The 22,216-nt window shown below is 56.1% G+C and overlaps 1 protein-coding gene across 4 annotated transcripts in view; it reads right to left on the bottom strand.

The window, feature by feature from the left end:
- Positions 1-12,899: 12,899 nt before the first annotated feature.
- ADGRA1 (adhesion G protein-coupled receptor A1) overlaps positions 12,900-22,216 on the bottom strand; it is a 42,766-nt gene continuing 33,449 nt past the window's right edge. For all 4 annotated transcript variants that reach the window (XM_077947901.1, XM_077947903.1, XM_028827057.2 and 1 more), the window contains 2 exons: positions 16,903-17,001; positions 12,900-15,981 (listed from right to left, as the gene is read on the bottom strand). In XM_077947901.1, coding sequence (XP_077804027.1) covers positions 14,799-15,981; positions 16,903-17,001 — 1,282 coding nt within the window. In that variant the 3' untranslated portion in view covers positions 12,900-14,798. The remainder of the gene's footprint in view (positions 15,982-16,902; positions 17,002-22,216) is intronic.

The raw sequence follows: 22,216 nt of genomic DNA, 5'->3' as shown, positions 1-22,216 counted from the left end.
TCTGTAGGTTGTCTGTTTACTCTGTTGATAATTCCTTTTGCTGTGCAGAAACCTTCAGTTTAATTAGGTCCCACTTGTCAATTTTAGCTTTTGTTGTGGTTACTTTTGGTGTCTTTGTTATAAATATTTGCCCGTTCCTATGTCCAGGATGGTATTACCTAGGTTGTCTTCCATGATTTTTATAGTTTTGGGTTTTACATTTAAGTCTTTAATCCATCTTGAGTTGAATTTTTGTATATGGTGTAAGAAAGGGGTCCAGGTTCAGTCTTCTGCAAATGGCTAGCCAGCTATCCCAGCACCATTTATTGAATATGGAGTCGTTTTCCCATTGTTTGTTTTTGTCAGCTTTGTTGAAGATCAGATGGTTGTAGATGTGTGGTCTTATTTCTGAGATCTCTTCTGTTCCGTTGGTCTATGTGCCTGTTTTTGTACCAGTACCATGCTCTTTTGGTAACTGTAGATTTGCAGTATCATTTGAAGTTGGGCAACGTGATGCTTCCAGCTTTCTTCTTTTTGCTTAGGATTACCTTGACTATTTGGGCTCTTTTTTGGTTCCATATGAATTTTAAAGTAGTTTTTTTTTCTAGTTCTGTGAAGAATGTCATTGATAGTTTGATAGGAATAGCATTGAATCTGTAAGGTGCTCTGGGCAGTATGGCCATTTTAATGATACTGATTCATCCTATCCACAAGCATGGGATGTTTTTCCATTTGTTTGCATCTTCTCTGATTTCTTTGAGCAGTGTTTTATAATTCTTATTGTAGAGATCTTTCACCTCCTTGGTTAGCTCTATTCCTAGATGTTTTATTCTTTTTGTGGCAATTGTGAATGGTATTGCCTTTCTGATTTGGATCTTGATTTGGCTGTTGTTGGTGTATAGAAATGCTAGTGATTTTTGTACATTTATTTTGTATCCTGCAACTTTGGTGAAGTTGTTTATCAGCTGGAGGAGTTTTGGGGCCAACTATGGGGTTTTCTAGATATAGAATCACATTGTTTGCAAATGGGGATAGTTTGACTTCCTTTCTTCGCATTTGGGTACCTGTATTTCTTTCTCTTACCTGATTGCTTTGGCTAGGACTTCTAGTACTATGTTAAATAGAAGTGGTGAGAGAGGGCATCCTTGTCTTGTGCTGGTTTTCAAGGGGAATGCTTCCAGCTTTTGCCCATTCAGCATCATGTTGGCAGTGGGTTTGTCATAGATGGCTCTTATTATTTTGAGGTACGTTCCTTCAATACCGAGTTTATTGAGAGTTTTTAACATGAAGAGGTGTTGGATTTTATGGAAAGCCTTTTCTGCATCTAGTGAGAAAATCATGTGGTTTTTGTCTTTCGTCCTGTTTATGTGATGAATCACACTTATTTATTTGCATATGTTGAACCAACCTTGCATCCCAGGGATGAAGTTTTCTTTGTTTGTTGTGTCTCTGCCAGGTTTTGGTGTCGAGATGATGCTGGCCTCATAGAATGAGCTGGGGAGGAATTCCTCCTCCTCAATTTTTTGGAATAGTTTCTGTAGGAATTGTACCAGCTCTTCTTTGTACATCTGGTAGAATGCAGCTGTGAATCCATCAAGTCCTGAAGTTTTTTTTGGTTGGTAGGCTATTTATTATGGATTCGATTTCAGAGCTCATTATTTGTCTGTTCAGGGAATCAATTTCTTCTTGGCTCAGTCCTGGGAGGGTGTATGGGTGCAGGAATTTATTCATCTCTTCTAGCTTTTCTAGTTTGTGTGTATAGAGGTGTTCGTAGTAGTTTCTGATGGCTGCTTTTATTTCTGTGGGTCAGTGCTAACATTCCCTTCATCATCTGTAATTATGTTTATTTGGATCTTCTCTCTTTTCTTCTATATTAGTCTAGCTAGTGGCCTATTTTATTATTATTTTTTTTTTAAAAAACAGCTCCTGGATTTGTTGATCCTTTGAATGGTTTTATGTGTCTCAATTTCCTTCCGTTCAGCTCTGATTTTTGTTATTTCTCGTCTACTAGCTTTGGGGTTGATTTGTTCTTTCTTCTCTAATTCTTTTACTTGTGAATTTAGGTTGTTAATTGGAGATTTTTCTGACTTTTTAATATGGGCATTTAGTGCTATGAATTTCCCTCTTAACACTGCCTTAGCTGTGTCCCAGAGATTCTGGTGTGTTGTATCTTTGTTATCTTTATTTTCAAATAACTTCTTGATTTCTGCCTTAATTTTACCCAAAAGTCATTCAGGGCCATGTTGTTTAATTTCCATGTAATTGCATGGTTTTGAGTGATTTTCATAGTCTTGACTTTTTTTTTTATTGTGCTGTGGTCTGAGGGTATATTTGGTATGATTTTGGTTCTTTCATATTTATTGAGAATTGGTTTACATCCAATTATGTGATTTTAGAGTATGTGCCATGTGGCAATGAGAAGAATGTATATTCTGTTGTTTTGGGTGGAGAGTTCTATAAGTAGTTCTATTAGATCCATTTAGTCCAATGTTGAGTTTAGGTCCTGAATATCCTTGTTAATTTTCTGCCTCAATGACCTGTCTAATACTGCCAGTGGAGTGTTGAAGTCTCCCACTAGTATCGTGTGGGAGCCTATGTCTCTTTGTAGGTCTTGTTTTATGAATCCGGGAGCTCCTGTGTTGAGTGCATATATATTTAGGACAGTTAGGTCTTCTTGTTAAATTGAACTCTCTACCATATATGCCTTTCTTTGTCTTTTTTGATCTTTGTTGGTTTGAAATGTTTTATCTGAAGTTAGGATTCCTACCCCAGCTTTTTGTTCTCTGTTTGCTTGGTAGATTTTCCTCCGTCCCTTTATTTTGAGCCTATGAGTATTATTATGTGTGAGATGGGTCTCTTGAAGACAGCATAGTATTGGGTCTTGGTTTTGTATCCAGCTTGCCACTCTGTGCCTTTTAAGTGGGGCATTTAGCCCATTTCTATTCAAGATAAGTGTTGATCTGTGTGGATTTGATCCTGTCCCTGTGCTGATAGCTGCTTATTATGCTGGTGTGTTTGTGTGGTTGCTTCATAGTGCCACTAGTCTGTGTATTTAAGTGCATTTTTGTATTAGCTGGTCTTTTGTTTCTGTATTTAGTGCTCCTTTCAAGATCTTTTTTAGGCAGGGCTGGTGGTAATGAATTCCCTCAGTATTTCCTTATCTGAAAAGGATCTTATCTCTCCTTTACTTAGGAAGCTTAGTTTGGCTGAATATTGAGTTCTTGGTTGAAGACTTTTTTCTTTAGGAATGTTGAATATAGGCCCCCAATCTCTTCTTGCTTGTAGGGTTTCAGCTGAGAGGTCTGCTGTTAGGCTGATGCGGTTCCCTTTGTAGGTGACCTGCCCTTTCCCTCTAGCTGCCTTTAACATTCTTTCTTTCATTTTGACCTTGAAAAATCTGATGATTATGTCAGACATTTTGGGGATGATCTTTTTGTATAGAATCTTGCAGGGGTTCTCTGTATTTCCTGAATTTGACTGTTGGCCTCTCTAGCAAGGTTGGGGGAGTTTTCATGAACGAGATCCTGAAATAAATTTTCCAAGTTGTTTGCTTTCTCTCCTTCCCTTTCGGGGTTGCCAGTGATTCATAGATTTGGCCTCTTTACATAATTCCACACTTCTTGGAGGTTTTTTCATTCTTTTTTCTTTATTTTTGTCTGTCTTATTTCAGATAACCAGTCTTGAAGTTCTGAGATTACCTCAGTTTGGTTTATTCTGAAGTTAATACTTGTGATTGCATTGTGAAATTCTTTTTTAAATAATTTTTTTGAGAAAGATTCTTACTCTGTCACCCAGGTTGGAGTACAGTGTCATGATCTTGCCTTACTGCAACCTCATCCTCCTGGGTTCAAGCAATTCTCCTGCCTCAACCTCCTGAGTAGCTGAGAGTACAGTCACTTGCCACCATGCCTGGCTAAATTTTGTATTTTCAGTAAATATGGGGTTTCACCATGTTGGCCAGGCTGGTCTTGAACTCCTGACCTCAGGGGATCCACCCGTCTTAGCCTCCCAAAGTGCTGTGATTACAGGTGTGAGCCACTGCGCTGGGCCTGAAATTCTTGTATTGTGTGACTTGGCTCTGCTGGGATTACAGGTGTGAGCCACCGCGCTGGGCCTGAAATTCTTGTATTGTGTGACTTGGCTCTGCTGTGATTACAGGTGTGAGCCACCGCGCTGGGCCTGAAATTCTTGTATTGTGTGACTTGGCTCTGCTGATTACAGGTGTGAGCCACCGTGCTGGGCCTGAAATTCTTGTATTGTGTGACTTGGCTCTGCTGGGATTACAGGTGTGAGCCACCGCACCCGGCCTGAAATTCTTGTATTGTGTGACTTGGCTCTGCTGGGATTACAGGCGTGAGCCAACGAGCCCAGCCTGAAATTCTTGTATTGTGTTTACTCAGCCCTGTCAGATCCATGAGGTTGTTTTTCATGCTAGCCCTTTCGTCCTTCAGCTCCTGTATCACTTTATAGTGATTCTTATTTTCCTTGAGTTGGGCTTTGCTGTCCTCCTGAATCTCGACGATGTTTGCTCCTAGCCATATTCTGAATTCTGTTTCTGTCACTCCAGGCAGTTCACCAGCCTGGTGAAGACCTCTTCTTGGAGAGCTGGTGTGGCTGTTTCGAGGACACACAGCACTCTGGCCACTTGAGTTACTGGACTTCTTGCATTGATTCTTACAAGCAGGTTTTTAAAAGTGAAAAAAGGGACAAGAGGCTGGTCTCTGTCAAGCCGCAGATGCGGGTCTCTGTTTTGCAGGATAGGGTTTGTTAAAGTTGTTAAGAATAAGGCCTACTTTAAGAGATACCAGGTGAAATTTAGAAGACGATGAGAGGGTAAAACTGATTACTATGCTCGGAAACACTTGGTGATTCAGGATAAAAATAAAGACAACACACCCAAATACAGGATGATCATTCGTGTAACAAACAGAGAAATCATTTGTCAGATTGCTTATGACCAGATAGAGGGGGATATGATAGTCTGTGCAGCATATGCACATGAACTGCCAAAACACCATGTGAAGGTTGTCCTGATAAATGATGCTGCGGGGTATTGTCCTGGCTGCTGCTGGCCCGCAGGCTTCTCAATGGGTCTGGCCTGGACAAGATCTAAGAAGGCGAAGTGGAGGTGACTGGTGATGAATACAATGTGGAAAGCATTGAGGGTCAGCCAGGTGCCTTTACCTGCTATTTGGATGCAGGCCTTGCCGGAATTACCACTGGCAATGAATTTTTGGCACCCTGGATGGAGCTGTGGATGGAGGCTGGTCTGTCCCTCACAGCCCCAAACAATTCCCTGGTTATGATTCTGAAAACAAGGAATTTAACACAGAAGTACATGGAAGTGCATCACGGGCCAGAACGTTGCAGATTACATGCACTACTTAATGCAAGAAGATACAGACGCTTACAAGAAACAGTTCCCTCAATACATAAAGAACAGCTTGTTGTTCCTCTTGCTCTATTCGTGGAAACAGTTTCACAAGGGGCCTTACCAGGTGATGGGAGAGGTGGCAGTCAGGCTGTGAGGCAAAGGGTGACGTGAGGTGGGTGCGTGTCTGAGGGGCAGGGCCAGGTGAGACCTTCCTGGCCCTTAGATTGAGCCATTATAAACAACTGTTTATCTTTAAAACAAAATTCCAGAATAAGCTCAAACTGAATCCAAACAAGACATGTCTAGCTCATCAGCCATGCCGTTCCCAAATGCGTGAACAGCAAAACTGACTTTATACTGTAGTGTTCTGTAAATAAAATTCAAAAAGCCCATCACCTTTCCTGGATGAATGGTCGTTTCTTGGAAAATAATGGAACGCTCCTTTTCATTCTATTAAATAGGATACGTTTCTCAGAAAAAGATGAAAAGACCTGAGAAGTAGGTACGTACTTAATGCGCTCATGTTTTCTCTCTGGGGCCGTGCTCCTCAGCACCGGGACACTCTGGCTCCCGCCCCCAGGGCAGCAGCAGAAACCAGGGCTGCTCGGTGTGTGGCTCTGCAGGTCCAGGTCCTGGCCTGCACGGGGTGTCTGTGGAGGCAGGACCTTCCGGGAGCGGGGTGCTCGGTCCAAGACAGAACAAGGCCACGGGGCTCCGGGATGCTGTGTAGTGCTGTGGGCCCTCGGGGTGATGGTGGCCACTCAGTGAGGCTGAGGCCTGGGGGGCGTCGGGCCCCCGGATCCCAGCACTGGTGAGGGTGTCCCGGCCTCTAGGATGTCCTCCAGTCCCGCATTTCCTCTGTGCCTCAATGGCTTCTCTGAAAACCAGCTCAGAGCAGGAGGCCTCCTCCTGGCTGAGGCCCAGACGCCATCCACAGAGCAGGGTCAGGGTCCCAGAGCCCACTGATGCCCTGACGTGTTTATGAGCAGCTGGAGGGGCCTTCCTGGGACCCGATGCTCAAGGTCCCAGCTCCACCCCTGCCCAGTGTGGGGATTTGAGCCCCGTCCTCATCTGAACACCGGAGATGGGGCCGAAACACACGTGAGAGAGCCCGGGAGGTCCCAGCCCCGACCCAGCCCCGACCCAGCCCCAGTCACCAGATCCCCTGTACGTTCCCTTAGAGCCTGGCTGCGGCGCTCCCAGGGCTCAGCTGCTGCCGGTGGCTCCTGGGCCTGGGAAGGGGACGGTACAGGACCATGAGTGTCCTTGTTGCCCACGGACCAGAGGTGCCGTCTCCCAACCAAACTCCCCCTGGGATCTGGACCTCACTGGGTGCTCTTGGCTACAGGCCCTTCCCCGGTGGCCTTGCTTTCATACTCACAGTGGAGGCTGCTTGCCTGAGCCCTGCCACACCTCCCACAGGGGCTGCTGTCCTTCCTGATGCTGTGGCCTGAGGGGCGGGAGGCTGGGGTCCCTGGTGCTCTCCAGGCACTCCAACTGTGGACGCTGTGATATTTCACCCCTCCTTACAGGAGGGCCGCAGGCTGAGGCCGGGACACACGGTTTCCCTTGAGGCGTTCCCAGCTGTGGCCTGGACTCCACCAGCTCCCAGACACCCCTGGGGGAGGCACAAATACCGCTGATGTCAGAGGGCAGTGTCATGGATCTGGCCACAGAAGTTTCTGTGTGGGGCCTGCCTGCCCTTCTCCCCGCATCGCATCCTGCCTGCCCTTCTCCCCGCATCCTCCCTGCCCTTCTCCCCCGCATCCTCCCTGCCCTTCTCCCCGCATCCTGCCTGCCCTTCTCCCCCGCATCCTCCCTGCCCTTCTCCCCCGCATCCTCCCTGCCCTTCTCCCCCGCATCCTTCCTGCCCTCCCCGCATCCTGCCTGCCCTTCTCCCCCGCATCCTCCCTGCCCTTCTCCCCCGCATCCTCCCTGCCCTCCCCGCATCCTGCCTGCCCTTCTCCCCGCATCCTGCCTGCCCTTCTCCCCGCATCCTGCCTGCCCTTCTCCCCTGTGACCTGGGGAGGCCCCAGCCTTGCAGGGGAGGGTCGCTGCCCTGGCATGGTGCTAAGGCGGGAGGCATGCGAAAGGAGAGGGACAGTGGCTTAGGGACCTGGCATGTGAGAGGCGTGGAGCCCACCGTGGTTCCTGAGGCCCCTGGGTCAGCACCTCCAGAGCAGGCCTGAGGCCCTGCACACACAAGACACTAACAAGGTTCTTATTTCTGCTTCCCATGGATGACCGTCCTGCCCGTGAAATCCAGCTGAGCCTGAGGCTGCTCCTTAGCACATCCAGGAGGCTGACACCCTGCAGCTGGGCTGTCTCCTCCGGCCCTGCCCTCCGCTCTGATGTTACTCAGCCAGGCCCAGGCACCTGGCCCCTCCCCAGCGTCACCCTGCTTCTTGTTGGGTGTGTGTGAAATCATTTTTAAGCTTTAATGACGTGTAGTGACACACAGTAAGCTAGAGTGGTTAATGTGCAGCCCCACAGGCTGGGGCCCGTGGCTATACTGTGAGGCTGTCGCTAGCACCACGTAGGGCCACGTCCACTGGTCTGCCATGCCCCTGCAGCCAGCTTGGCCCTCTCTGGCCCCGGTTTGCCTGTGGGCCGGGGGGTCCCGTGAAGGAGTGTGAATGGGCGCGAGTTCACAGCCCTGGAGGGTCAGAGGTGTCAGGGATGTGCTGGAGCTGCATCTCACTCCAGAGACCGGGCTGGATGGAGAAGCAGGTGCAAGCCAGGGAGGCAGGGTAGGGGCAGTGCTGGGGCAGGGCAGGGGCAGAGGAGGGCTGGGGCAGGGGCAGGGAAGGGGCAGGGGCAGGGGCAGGGGCAGGGAAGGGGCAGGGGCAGGGGAAGGGCAGGGGAGGGGCAGGGGAGGGGCAGGGGCAGGGCAGGGGAGGGGCAGGGGAAGGGCAGGGGAGGGGCAGGGCAGGGGCAAGACAGGGCAGGGGCAGAGGCAGGGCAGGGGCAGGGCAGAGGGGCAGGGCAGGGGCAGAGGCAGGGCAGGGACGACCCACCCAGGGCTGCCGAGGTCGGTTGTCCGACTGCGAGTCCAGCCTCAGGGTCCAGCGGGCACTTAGTTGTGCATGTTCCTTTCCCAGCTGCCGGGACCCACTCTCAGGGTCACCCTCGAAGAAGGAGGAGAAATTCCCTGCAGCCCAGGCACCAACTCCCCTTACTCCCCAGAGTGCCCCGGGGGAAGCACTGCGGAGCTGCGGCAGCTTAAGGAGCAGGCAGTGGGCCCCACCGCAGGCCTGGAGCAGCTCAAGATACAGGCGCAGCTGCGCATAGGGCTGTCCCAACCTGGCGGCCCTTCCTTGCACCCCCCAAAGGCACTGCCTGGAGCTGAGGCCCTGCTGGGGCTTCCCAGCTGCTTGCTGAGGTTGGCTGCTGCTTCTTCCTTCCTCCCCAGTTAACCAATGAGCCCACCCTGGTCCAAAGAGCAAGTCTGGGTGAGAATCCCACCACTGACTGACTATCTTGCTGCCCCCCACAGGGACCCAGAGCGCAGCCCCCCACAGGGATGCAGAGACCTCCCCCCTACAGGGACCCAGAGACCAGACCCCCTACAGAGAACAGACCCCGCCCCAGGGACCCAGAGACCAGCTCCCCGCCACAGGGACCCAGAAACCAGCACCCCCACCCCCACAGGGATGCAGAGACTTGCCCCCCTCCAACAAGGACCCAGAGACCAGAACCCCCCAACAGGGACCGGGAGACCAGCTCCCCCATGGTGCTAACCCAGGCTATCTCACACCCAGGGACCCAATGGCCCTGAATGAAGTCTGCTGTGTTTTAACAAGCGTCATTGAATCATTTTTCCTTTAACGCTGCTCACCTGCAGGCCATCGGCCCCACCCCACCGAGGCACCGAAGCCACAGGTGCTGCAGTGGAGACAGGAGTCTTTACCCTGGCAGCTCAGCCCATGCCAGCGTCCTGCACGCTCTTGGTGGCACAGACCCCGGAACTCATTTTAAGCAGTGTTTACCAGGAGACACAGACCACAGATACACAGCCCATGTGACACAGAACCTAGTACTCAATTCAGACGACTCAGACCACGAGAACTCAGCCTCCCAAACACACAGGACACATGGGCACAGCTTCGGCTCAGTGCATGCAAACGCACCACCACCTCCGCCACCTGAGCACACGGAGGGTGAAAGTTCAGCCCACATCAGTGGCACCAACAAAGTAGCCCAGAAAATGTGTCCTCATCTTACAGCAGCACAGCTCACTACTGTCACCTCGAGTATTTCACCCAGCAACACAGCCTCACTGTGAATCCAGCATGAGCATCAACCCTAACAGGGAGGCACTGCGTGCCAGAGGTCCTCACTCCATGAAGACGTGGACCACGATACTCTCCGAACCAGGACAGAGACACGAGTACTAACCCAGGCAACCCCTCACCAGGGTACTCAGTCCATAGGACCTAGACCAAGGGTACTCTCCGAACCAGGACAGATACAGGAGGACTAACCCAGGCAATCCCTCACCAGGGTACTCAGTCCATAGGACCTAGACCAAGGGTACTCTCCGAACCAGGACAGATACAGGAGGACTAACCCAGGCAATCCCTCACCAGGGTACTCAGTCCATAGGACCTAGACCAAGGGTACTCTCCGAACCAGGACAGATACAGGAGGACTAACCCAGACTATCCCTCACCAGGAGTATTCACCCCTCTAGGACCTGGACTTGGAGAAATCTCTGAACCAGGGCACAGACACGGGTACTCACCCGCTATGTCCCTGGCTGATGTCAGCCCTGTATCCCCTTGTGGCTTGTTCAGTGACCGTGTCCGGAAGAGACTGGGGGAGGCTGGCAGGGAGGGACTTGAGCTCTGGGTGCCTCTGCTGCTGCTTCTGCCGTGCAGGCCCCCCTGAAGGGCTACGCTGGGTGTGGTTGGAGTTGTGAGTATGGAGTCTGCTGTGATTACAAGGGAAGTTGTTGATATTTATGTAGAAAAGAAGTAATTAGAGTGAGTTTAAGAGTGTCCTCTTAACACTGGTTTTCCCAGTACCCACGTCCTGGGACGGGAGTGGAAAGGAAAGGCAGGCCCTGGCAGCCCCGGTCATTTCCTGGGACACGGGACAGAAGTGTGAGGTCTGAGTCCGCGCCCACTTGGGCCTGAGCTGCGCTGCTTGTGCTCTGGAATTCAGCCGTCTGCAGATCTGTGGCCGGGGGGATGCAGCCTGGGGTCCGGGGTCCGGGGTCCGTGCAGGACCGTCTGTGGGCAGCCATGTCTGTGCTCAGGCTCTGGCCCTGCAGCCCCCAGGAGGCCTGGATAGCCAGCGTTGGGTGGTGGGAGCTGCCCTGGTGGGCCCCAGCTCACCTAGCAGCCCTCCCTCTGGGCCCAGAGGAGCCGGCACGGTGGGCATGAGGGGCTTGTCTGGCCGCTGAGCCCCTGCAGCCTGACCTGTCTCACTGGGAGACACTGGTCTTCTAACTGTGGCCCAAGGGACAGGCCTCTCACGTGTGCCAGGCCCTCCTATGCCCCTCCTGCTCCACCTGTCCTGAACAACCACAGCACTCGGATGCCTGCTCAGACTTGGCCCCAGGGACCCTCCAAATTGGCTTCTCTGTCCCTGTCCCCAGTAGCCTCCCCGGATGCCCACCAGGCCCCACCCCTACCCCACCACTGACCTGGTCTCACAGCACTTTGTCTGTCCTCATGGGGTGCTCACCCTGTTCTCTCCCCACCTCCTCTGTCCCCTGCCTCCCTGCGCACATGCTGCCTCTGCAGACATAGGGCCGGCCTCCACCTGCCCAAGGTACCCCCACCCCACCCGCCTCAAAGGCTACAGAACAGTCTTTGGCCTTGAGTACGGCAGGCAGGATTTCCACCCCAAGCTGCCTGTGCGGTAACGGCTCTGTGGAAGCCTCTGGGCTCGGGTGCAAACCCTGGCGGCGCAGTGGAGGGGAAGTGTGACGAGGTGAGACACAGAGGAGCAGGGTCCATGGGGGACACGGGGGAGCAGGGTCCACGTGAGACGCAGGGGAGCAGGGTCCACGTGGGACACGGGGGAGCAGGGTCCACCTGGGACACGGGGGAGCAGGGTCCACGGTCCGCACGCAGTGAACACACCCACTGTTCCACCTCAGGCCTATGCTGGTCCCAACAGCATCCCCTGAGAAATGCAAGCACCAAGGGTCAGGGGGCAAGTGGCAGGACTGGTCAGGCACCATCTGGGCACTGGGTAGGTGCGGAAGTGCCCGTTGCAGCCGGTCTCTGCATGTGGGGTGCACTCACCACCTCAGGGCAGGGCGCCGAGCTCCTTCCAGGGTCCCCACACAGGCTTCCTGCAGCTGCCGTCAGTCCCGGTCAGGCAGGTGGAGCCTGTGGGCCCTGACCCAGACCCTTCCCCACAGAACCTGTGGGGGCTCCTTAGCTGCCCAAAGCCCCTGCAGGGGTAGCTCATTCAGAAACAGAGCTGCCCAGATCTGAGCCCTGTCGGGGCCCTCGCGGGAGATGCAGCAGACCCCACTGTGTGTGTGTCTCCCAGGACTGGAGGCCTCCTCAGCTAGGACCGCTCCAGAGAAGAACTGTCAGGGTCTGGAGGCACAGGCGGCCTCTGCTTCCTAGTCCTTTAAGCTGACTAAAGTCATCACGGTATTGCTGTGTGGTAGGTGACACACCAGCACAGAGGCAGGGCGGAGGGGCCACCTCAAGCTGTTCCTCTGAAGAGCATGCACACACATGCACACTTACCCTCAAACACACGTGCATGTGCGCACACAACTCCCACAGAGGGACCTGCACACCACACAGGCACACACTCTCACACACACGTCAACACCCACACAACCCACATGCCACTCACAAACATACAGGCACACAAGCACACCCACACAGGCTGGCGTGCACCCACACTCCATCCCATCCAAGATGCAGACATACAGGCACATGGGCACACACACCCGCACAGGCTGGCGTGCACCCACACTCCATCCCATCTGACACGAGGACACACAGGCACACACACCCGCACAGGCCACCGTGCACCACTTCATTGCATCTGACACGCATACACACGAGCATGCCCACACAGGTCGGCACGCACCCACGCTCCATCCCACCCGACACGCAGGCACACGGGCACACTCAAGGAAGGAAGTGGCACAAAAGTCAGATGCGAAACGTGGGTTTGGCTCTGGCTCCGTGGTCTGGTGGAAGCTGACGTTGAGCCAGGAGCCCTTTGGGGTGGTCGGGCTGTGGATGTTTATGCTCCAAAACGTTACGTGCAAATGGATATGGCCCAACACCGGTCCCAAGTGGACTCACGAGGCTAAGTCAGTATAGAAACACACAGAGGTTTAATGTTTAATGTTGACTTTCTTTGGTTGAATGATGGGAGGCCTCTCTGCTCAGCCAGGAGCACTGAGGGCAGAAAGTTCATGAGGGGCTGGAGGGGCCAGGCAGAGCAGCCTCACCCCGGGATCCAGGACACAGAAGGGGGCCACACGCTCAGGTGTCCCTCTACCCCCATCTAGGGTGAGAAAAACACACGGGGATGTTATTAACCAGCCTCACAAAGAACCAACGATGCCAAGACTGTATTTTTGTGTGAACAGTTCTGCACCTACAGTGTGTACACAGCACAGCGTGGGGATTCGGGTTCACACCAGCTACGGAAGCAGGTGAAAAGGTGAGGCGGAGGCAGAGCTGCCTGGCAGTCATCCGGTGGCCCGTCTGGTTGACCTGTAAGGACACACGGGGTTTGCTGGGAGGAGCACACTGTGGGTTACAGCGTCATGGTCAAGTTTACCAACACCCCGGGAAGTGGGGCTCCTCATACTCACATACTGAGTGCCAGCCTCCAGAGAGCCCTTCCACCGAGCAGGTGCCGGGAACACTCCCCAACACCCCTCTTCGCGGAGGTGCACGTTAGGGAGGCTCTGCGCCTGGTGAGACCTCCCGACCGGATAGCAGAGTGCACCCACGAGTCTGCTGACATTGACGTTTGCAGGGTGAAACACTCTCCAATGAAAACCCAGTGTGTGGGCGGCTGGAAAACACACCGCTACGTGTATGCACACATGTGCATGGCAGGTGCATGTGTGTGTTAACTATGTGTGCACATGTGTATGTGTGTGACATGAACGTGTGTGTGCATGTATGCAATATGCACGTTTGTGTGTGTATGTGACATGCACGTTTGCGTGCATGTGTATGCATGTGATATGCACGTGTTTGTGTGTGCACATGTGTATGTGTGTGATATGCATGTGTTTGTGTGTGTGCATGTGTGTGTGTGATATGCACGTTTGTGTGTGCGTGTGTGTGTGATATGCACGTGTGTGCATGTGTATGTGTGTGATATGCACGTTTGTGTGTATGTATATGTGTGTGATATGCACATGTGTTTGTGTGCGTGTGTGTGTGGGTGAACACGTGTCACAGACAAGGAGGAGGGAGGGAGGGAAAACTGTACAGTTTCACACCCACGGCCCTCTGGACTCCCTTCCACCAAGGGACGGGCCACTTGCTTTCACAGAAGGCTTGTTGTCATCCACATCTGTCCTTTGAGTCAGGGCTTGGTGCCCAGATGTTCATGGAGATGAGAAAAAGGGAAAGGAATTTTGTCCATGAGAATATCCCGTCTGCCAGCCCCTCTTCTTTTTGGAATAAACCTTGTTGCCAAGTGCCTATACTGGAGTGGAATCCAGTCCCAACGGTGGCTGGTTTTGGAAGTCGAATCTTCACTAACGGATGTCTGGGCATCTTCCCAAGGCTTGGGCCCCTAAGAGCACCCCATTGGCCCTCTGAAGCCGACAGCCATCCCCAAAGTCCAGAGCGCGGCTGCAGCCCACAGCATCCGTGGTGCTCTCAGCCCTGCAGGGCTGGGGCTGTGACAAGGACAAGGTTGACAGGGGACACTGAGTGGGCAGAGGTGTGCAGGGGTCCCGTGAAGCTGCAGGGGTGGCTCAGACACGCGACAGCAGTGGGTCCCAAGGGTTCTGCCCAGGGTGAGAATGCTGGGGACAGACCTGCCACCACCACCCCTGGAGCAGAACGCAAGACACACACATTGAACACTGGGAAAGGTCAGGGCAGCCCCCTGCTGTGATCTCGGCCCCGCCTGGCCACACCAGGGGAAGCCAGGACTCCGTGGATGGCATCTCGGGCAGGGCCACGCTGGGGTCTGGGTGGGTCCTTTGATGGAAGCCCCTGCTCTGCCTCTGGGGTGTCCCAGGACTGGAGGCCACAGGACAGAAACCAGATGACCTTGTGCAGGGACGAGCACGTGGAACTGGGATAAAAGGAGTGGGCGTGGCCCAGAGCTTTTCCCCGCTGAGGTCTTTCACAAGGAAGGGGCAGGGGTGTGAACTGCTTCCGAAAGGTGGGGTCACTTTGGTGCCCCCAGTGACCTCATGTGGCAGATGGGCCCCCCACTCTGCTCTGAAGCTCCTCCAGGAACACTGTGTCCCCTGCTCCGCCTACACAGTAGTTTCGTTTTTCCAGGGTCCTGTTCGGATGTTGCCGGTCCCATCGGTGCCAAACGGCAGGTCTTCTAGCAAGTTACCCTTGGGCAGCCCGTTCTGGCTGGGGCCACCAAAGGGCAGGGACTGTGTCCTCCGCAGCATCTCCAGGTGACCAGGCCCAAGCGCTGCCTCCCTGCCCGGCCGCGTGGGGCAACTGTAGAGGGCAGGGCTCCCATCGCTGCCCTCAGGCTGGCTGACCATGGGGAAGGGGTCACCCTGGGCGCAGCAGGCCAGCGTGTGTGCCCCTGCCGGGCCATCCAGAGAGCTGGGGGGGCTGTCTGTGCGTGAGCTTTGGGGGCTGCCGTCCAGGCTGGACGGGATGTGGTAAGCGTACTCGGGCTCCTCTGCTGGGTGCCGGCTAAAGTAGGGCGGCTTAGTTCTGCCCTGAAGGCACCCGTGCAGGTGGGGGTCGTGCCCGAAGGCACCCTCCTCCTGCGCGTGCACGTGTGCCTCGTCCGCCATCAGTGGCTCGCCGTGCATCTTGGCGCAGCACGGGGTGGCCGGGGACAGACAACTGGCGTGGCCCTGTGCGGCCTGCAGGTTGGTCATCTTGCAGGGTCCCGGTGGGTGCGCGAAGCCCCGTGGCTGGCCGAGGCCCGGCGAATGCAGGCAGGCGGCACGGCCCAGCGCGGCCCCGTTGGCATCGAGTGCGGAGTGGGCATCCCTGCGGGGTGGGCAGCATGCCCACCAGCACTGCCACACGTCCTCGCGCTTGGCGCAGTGGTGGATGAGCACGAAGAGCCCCAGTGTCACGCAGAAGGCGCCGTACAGGCAGCTGAAGACCATGTCCAGGAAGTGGCCCTGGGACACCGCCAGCGCCCCAAAGGCCCACGTGGCCGTGAACAGGAACAGCGTGAAGGCGGCAGCGCGCAGCTGTGCCTGGAAGGAGTGCTCGTTCTGCAGCACCGAGGCGCCAGGGGCATCGCGTGCGGGTGGGGTGCCGGGCCGGATCCCACGGCTGCCCTCGGGCGTGGCCAGCCGCCGCTGCTCCTCGGGCTGTGCGCGCATCTCGTACCTGCGCCCTGGGTGGCGCCGCAGCTGCACGTAGGTGCCCAGGAAGTACACGCAGGTGACCAGGGCAATGACGGCGGCTGGGCCGTAGAAGGCGCCCAGGCTAGGCTCCCAGGCCATCCAGCAGCTGTGGGGAGACGCACGTCAGCGTCAGCTGGGCCAGCACGGCCAGGACTCAGGACTCAGGACTCCTCCTGCAGAGCAAAGGGCGCCGCACCCGCCCGGACCAGCAAGTGGCTTTGCACAACTGCGGCTTGGGGGCCTTGGGGGCTTCTAGAGTCGCTGAGAGTGTGGATGGGAACGAGGCCCTATTGGCCCTACCAGCTTGGGAGGTCGGGGAGCCAGGAAAGTGTCCCAGGTGTGGGCGGAGGTGGAGCCGGGCGGGGGGCCAGGTGCAGGGTGGGCCTGGGTGGGCAGGAGCAGGGACAGAGCCGGGTGGGTGGGGCCGGTGTGGGGTGGGTGGGGCCAGGAAGAGGCAGAGCTAGGTGGGCGGGGCTGAGCAGAGGGCAGCGCTGGATGGGTGGGGCCAGGCAGAGGGTGGAGCCGGGTGGGCATGGCCGGCGTGAGGTGGGCGGGGTCAGGTGGAGATGGAGGTGGAGCCGGGTGGGCGGGGCCAGGCGGAGGGCAGGCGGGCGGGCCATCCTGGGGCCGCAGAAGGAACTGAGGGCCTGAATCAGGGGTTCCAGGCTGGCTCTGGGCACCGATGGCGGGACGGCTGGGTTCGTTCTACTCTATGGGGTTTCCCTTCTCAGCTGAGTTCCATGCTGCTGCCAAATCGCTATTTGTCCCCAGGCCCCTCCCATAGAAGGCTAACCAGGCCTGACTCATCCAGAGGCAAAGATTAGGTTGGGGTCCCTGGGAGAGGAGGGGGCACTGCGCACTCCTCGGGGCCGCGAGCTGGGAGGGGCGCAGCTCTGGGCGAGCCCCAGGTCCAGGCCCAGGCCTTGCTGCTTCGTCCTGGTCTCCCCCACTGCAGGTGTCCGGGAGGGACCTCGGACAGAGCCCACCCGCTGCTCCCAGCTCCCAGCTCTGGGCACCCGGTACTCACTACGCCGCGTCCTCGTCCTCTGTCCCGTAATTCCTGATGTTCGTGGCAGCCGTGACCCCACAGATGATAAAGGGGACCCCTCCACTGACGAGGTAAAACCTGCCGGAGTGGAAGGCGCTGACCCCCTTGCAGACGCTGCCTGCATCTTCCGGGGACACGCTGTCCCTCCCCCACTCCGCGGGGCAAGGGAGAGCGGCGGGCGCGGGCGGAGCAGGAGGGGACCAAGACTCCCGACCCCCGACCGCCGACCGAGCAGCCTGTGCCGGCCTCGCCTGGCCTCCCGCGGGCCTCTGCGCCTGGAGAGAGCCCTGGCCAGGTCCCGGAACAGGTGGGCCCCGGGAGAGCTCTGTTAGCCGCTGATTTCTCTGCAGCTGCAGGGAGCCCCTGGCTGCAGGTGGGACCGCTCCCCGGGTTGGCGTGGGGTCTCACAGGGAGCTGCATGTCCCACTGAGTCTCCAGGTCATGGCCCCTCCCCACGGGTAGTGCGCGTGGCCAGTGACCCGTGGTGCCCCGTTTTAAACAGCTTTAAAGCCCCGCTTAGCCTCAGGGGAAGAGGTTCAGAGGGCGGAAGTCTCTGCTCCCCGTCAGACCCAGGAACCTGCCTTGGAGGGGCAGAGTCTCATCCTGACAGGCACAGCCCAAGCCCAGGGCAGGGGCTGACCTTCCCCTCTGCAGGGCCTGGCAATCGTGCTGAGGGCACCCAGGGGTCCATGCATGATGCTGTGTGTCCCGGACCAGGTGCATTTGCTCACCGCCTCCAGCCCCTGGCCTGACCCTGGCTGCCGGCCCTATGGAGCATGCGTGACCTAGGGGCCGGCTCAGAGACCATCCCCCATGGGTGCTGTCTCCCCGGCTGCTGGGAACACCCAGGTCGGCCACGGACCCCTGCCCCACGTGTTCAGTGGGCTCCAAGGTGCAGGGATGGGAGGGGTGGCCCTGGGTCTGGTAGTTCTCGGGGACCCCCTAGGAAACCTGTGCTCCCAGACTCTATATCCCAAGATTTCCTTCAGAAATAAAGATGAAATAAAGACACTTTCTGATAAAAATAAAACTAAGAGCACTTGCCATGTATGGACCTGTATTTCAGGAAATGCTAGCTGAAATTATTCAGGGTGGAGGGTAGTGGACCCTTCCGCAGGCACCGCACCTGTGGAAAACCCTAACCAGACCGGCACGGTGGGCCTTGGGTGGGGGGTCCATGCTGTGGACTTCATCAGAACAGCAGGGAGCCCCTGGGCTGCTTGGGGGAACTTGGACTGTCCGGAAGGAAGGAGGACACCAGAAACGCTGAGGGATAAATAGAAAAGCTTTGTCTCCCCCTTCTTAATTTCCTCCTTCTTGCAATGACTGTTTCAAGAAAGAACTTGAGCACTGCCTTGTGTAGGGTACGTGGGGATGGTGCTGTGCCCAGCATCTGTGGGAGGAAAGGTGGGAGGCAGGAAACAGTCCTATACAGTTGCAAGTTTTCTGTAAATGTGTTATATGAAGAGAACAATTTTACTCTACATAGGATGTGGAAAGGTTGTGGATTATAATCCCTTAGAGCAACCATACAAAACTAGGTAAAAACTAGGCTGGACGCGGTGGCTCACGCCTGTAACCCCAACACTTTGGGAGGCCAAGGTGGGTGGATCACGAGGTCAGGAGATTGAGACCATCCTGGCTAACACGGTGAAACCTCGTCTTTACTAAAAATGCAAAAAATTAGCTGGGCGTGGTGGCGGGTGACTGTACTCCCAGCTACTAGGGAGGCTGAGGCAGGAGAATGGCGTGAACCCGGGGGGCAGAGGTTGCAGTGAGCCGAGATCGCACCACTGCACTCCAGCCTGGGCGACAGAGTGAGACTCCGTCTCAAACAAACAAAAAAACTAATAGATACATTAAAACGAAATTTTAAAAAATGTTAAAATAATCCAAAAGAAGGAAGTAAAGGAGAAATGGAAGAATTCCAAAGAGCAAAACAATCACTTAAAGTGGTAAAAACAGAAAACAAAGAGTAAAATGTAGACTAAATCCAACCAAATCAAAATTCCAATTAATTTTAGCAAGCTAAAAGCTCCAATCCAAAGGCAGAGATTATCAGGATAGATAGTAAGCTCATGGAACATGGTGACTAGAATAGAAACACTGAATATAAGACACAAGTAGGTTGAAAGTAACTGGATGGAAAAAGCCATGCAATGCCAACTGTGAGATTAAGAGAGCTACAGCGGTTACACCGATGCCAGGCAAAGTCGATGATAAGACAGTGAGATAGAGGGGCCCATGGGATGCAGAAGTGTCCGGGACGGACCCACGGCACACAGCTGTGGTGCAGGACGGACCCACGGCGCACAGCTGTGGTGCAGGACGGACCCACGGCGCACAGCTGTGGTGCAGGACGGACCCACGGCGCACAGCTGTGGTGCAGGACGGACCCACGGCGCACAGCTGTGGTGCAGGACGGACCCACGGCGCACAGCTGTGGTGCAGGACGGACCCACGGCGCACAGCTGTGGTGCAGGACGGACCCACGGCGCACAGTTGTGGTGCAGGACGGACCCACGGCGCACAGTTGTGGTGCAGGACGGACCCACGGCGCACAGTTGTGGTGCAGGACGGACCCATGGCGCACAGTTGTGGTGCAGGATGGACACACGGTGCACAGTTGTGGTGCAGGACAGACCAGAGACAGTCCTTTGATTTTCTGAGAAGACATCCAGCCACCCCAGTGGATGGGAAGCAGGAGAAACCTGCTCGACGCTGTCACCCAGTCTGGCGGTTTGTTCCTGCCGAGCGGGGCGGGGGCCCGGGAGAAATAAAGACCAATGTCTCTCTGAAGGTGAAGACAGGGAGGAGTGAGCCGCACATGACTTTGGCAAAGAGTTGGCTGTGAAGCCCACAGGTGGCAAAACAGGACATGGAGTGGGAAAGCAGACCCAACTTCTTATAGAGGCCACGGGCACCTGGCTGGGACAGTACCATCCAGAGCTTGTTCTAGCAGGGCCTGGGCTCAGCTGTCCACACCCGGCCGGCCTGTGATGTCAGCACGGGCACCTCTGCTCTGCTCCCACAGTCAACGGTGGCACAGAAAGCCCCCCAGGGTCCTGCTGCTGCCAGGCACAGGGATCCCCTAGACCCCGCTCTGGACACACAGGAGGCCACTGTCTCCGAGCCAGCCCTCCACCCTCTGCAGGAGATGGAGCTACAGGTTCTGGCCTTGAAGTCCCCTTTGGCATCCTCAGCAGGCACAGCTGTGACAGGGATGGCTCAGGGTGTGCTTTGTGCAGCAAGGCCAGCCCGCCACGCTCCTCTGTGGCCCGTGGCCCCAGTTACCCACAAGGAGCCGGCAAGAAGGCCTGCAGCAGTGGCCTCTGCGCGTCCAAGGCTGGATGATGGAGCAGCTGACGTGTCCCAGAGGCCCTGCCTGGGTCTGGCCAGACGATGCAGCACCGTGAGCTCCCCTGCCTTCCTGTGGCTGCAGGTCTTTTCCTGAGGACCCCAGTATCCTGCAGCGGGCGTGGAGAAGCTGCTGGCAGCTGCTCAGAGGACACGCCGCCCGCTGCAGCCTGTGGGAGGGTCTGTCTGTGCCCGGCCGGCCGTCTCCAAGCTGCCTGCCCGGCCCTGCTTGCCAGGACCACCGGCTCCGGGCTCCGTCCCGGCGCGCAGCGCAGGTCGGCCGGCAGAGGGCGCTGGAGGCCGCCGCTTTTCTCGCCGCCGCCGCTGGGCAGTGACTGCCGTGGACTCGCAGGCGCGGGGCTGGGGCTGGGGCTGGGGCGGGGCGGGGGGCTCTGCTGGGTCCAGCATCCACCAACCACCGCCCGACGTGGGCCACTCACAACCGCCTCAGCCCAACTGTGTCCGGGGAGTGGTTCCTGCCCGTCTGGCAGCTGGGAACACCCTCTCCTATGGCTCCGAGCCCCAGTCAGGGTGGGGGTCCAGCTTGTCCTCCTCCTCTGGGCGCTGACGCGTCTGTCACTCAAGCGTCCTATTCTGTTACCTAGAATCCCATCTAAACCCCAGGTGGACTCTGGGCGTCGAGGAATGTCCAGCCACCCCTCTGTGCCCAGGTCCCAGCGTCGGGACAGTGGCTCGCCATGCCAGGCCACTCACTGGAACATCTCCCGGTTACATGATTTCCGGGGCTCAGGCCAACGCCTGCGTTAGATGAAGGTTTCTAGAAAGGGAGGGCGGATCTGAATCTCGAGAAATCCTAATGGCTTCCCCTTGGGAGCTGTGAACCTCACCCAGAGGTGTCCAGAGGAGCAAAGCGGGAGCTGACTTACGGCAGAGCACATTGCTCAGAGGCCGGGGAGGGTGGCCTGGCTGGGGAGGGTGCAGAGCTGGGGAGGGTGCAGAGCCTGAGAGGGTGGCCTGGCCAGGGAGGGTGCAGAGCTGGGGAGGGTGGCCTGGCCGGGGAGGCTGCAGAGCCCGGGACCAGCCCTGAGTGCACCGCCACGTGACCCAGGGCCAAGTGAGGGAGGAGTGACCATCAGTGCTGGGGCAGGTAGATGAGCGTTGCACAGGAGAACAGGAGCTCCGTCCTATGTCGACTGAATAATGCCCCCAGATATCCATGTTCTCTTCCCTGAAACCAGTGAAGGTTTCACCTCACACGTCAAGAGGGACATTGCAGGTGTGGTTAAATGAGCGATGGTGAAGAGCGGAGACTGTCCTGGGTTGTTTGGCTGGACTGACAACATCACCGGGGTCCTCTTAAGAGGGAGGGCAGAGATCCCAGTGGAGAGAAGATGCAGGGCTGCTGGCTTTCAGGGTGGAGGAGGCCCCAAGCCCAGGAGTGATGGCGGCTGAGGCAGCCCCAGAAGGTGCTGGGGGAGGGAGGCAGCCCTGCCCACACCTCGATGTCGGTCCAGCGGGGCCCATGTTGGACTTACGGCTCTCGACTGTCGGATGATCCCCCTGAGTTGCTTTATCCACTGAGCTTGTGGCGCGGCCCCAGCGGTGCATGAACCCTAGCCACTCACAGCTACAGGATGGACATGCTGCTGCTCACGGCGGGTGACTGGGGAGCCTCGGGGAGGAGCCATGGTGCGGATGTGGCATGAGGATGGGTGCCTTAAACCATCCACAGAAGCACGTGCCCCGCCTGGGTGCTGCCGGCTCTGTGATCCCTCCTGACACACTTGCCCGCTGCTGATTGGAGCCGATGGTCAGAATCAATGCACGCTGGGACATGGGGAAATGGAGCAAGGATTCAGACCATGGGTGTGGTCCTGCCACGGCTCGGTTCCCGCCATGGCTGACACTTCACACCTCTCCCCAGGTGCAGTGGCACCATCAAAGCCCGAGCAAAAAGGTCCTGGACCCAGGTGCC

Source organism: Macaca mulatta, chromosome 9 (assembly GCF_049350105.2).
Source record: "Macaca mulatta isolate MMU2019108-1 chromosome 9, T2T-MMU8v2.0, whole genome shotgun sequence".
Lineage (NCBI taxonomy): Eukaryota > Metazoa > Chordata > Mammalia > Primates > Cercopithecidae > Macaca > Macaca mulatta.
The sequence above is the reverse complement of the archived record's forward strand: the minus strand, read 5'-3'. Positions and strand labels throughout refer to the sequence as shown.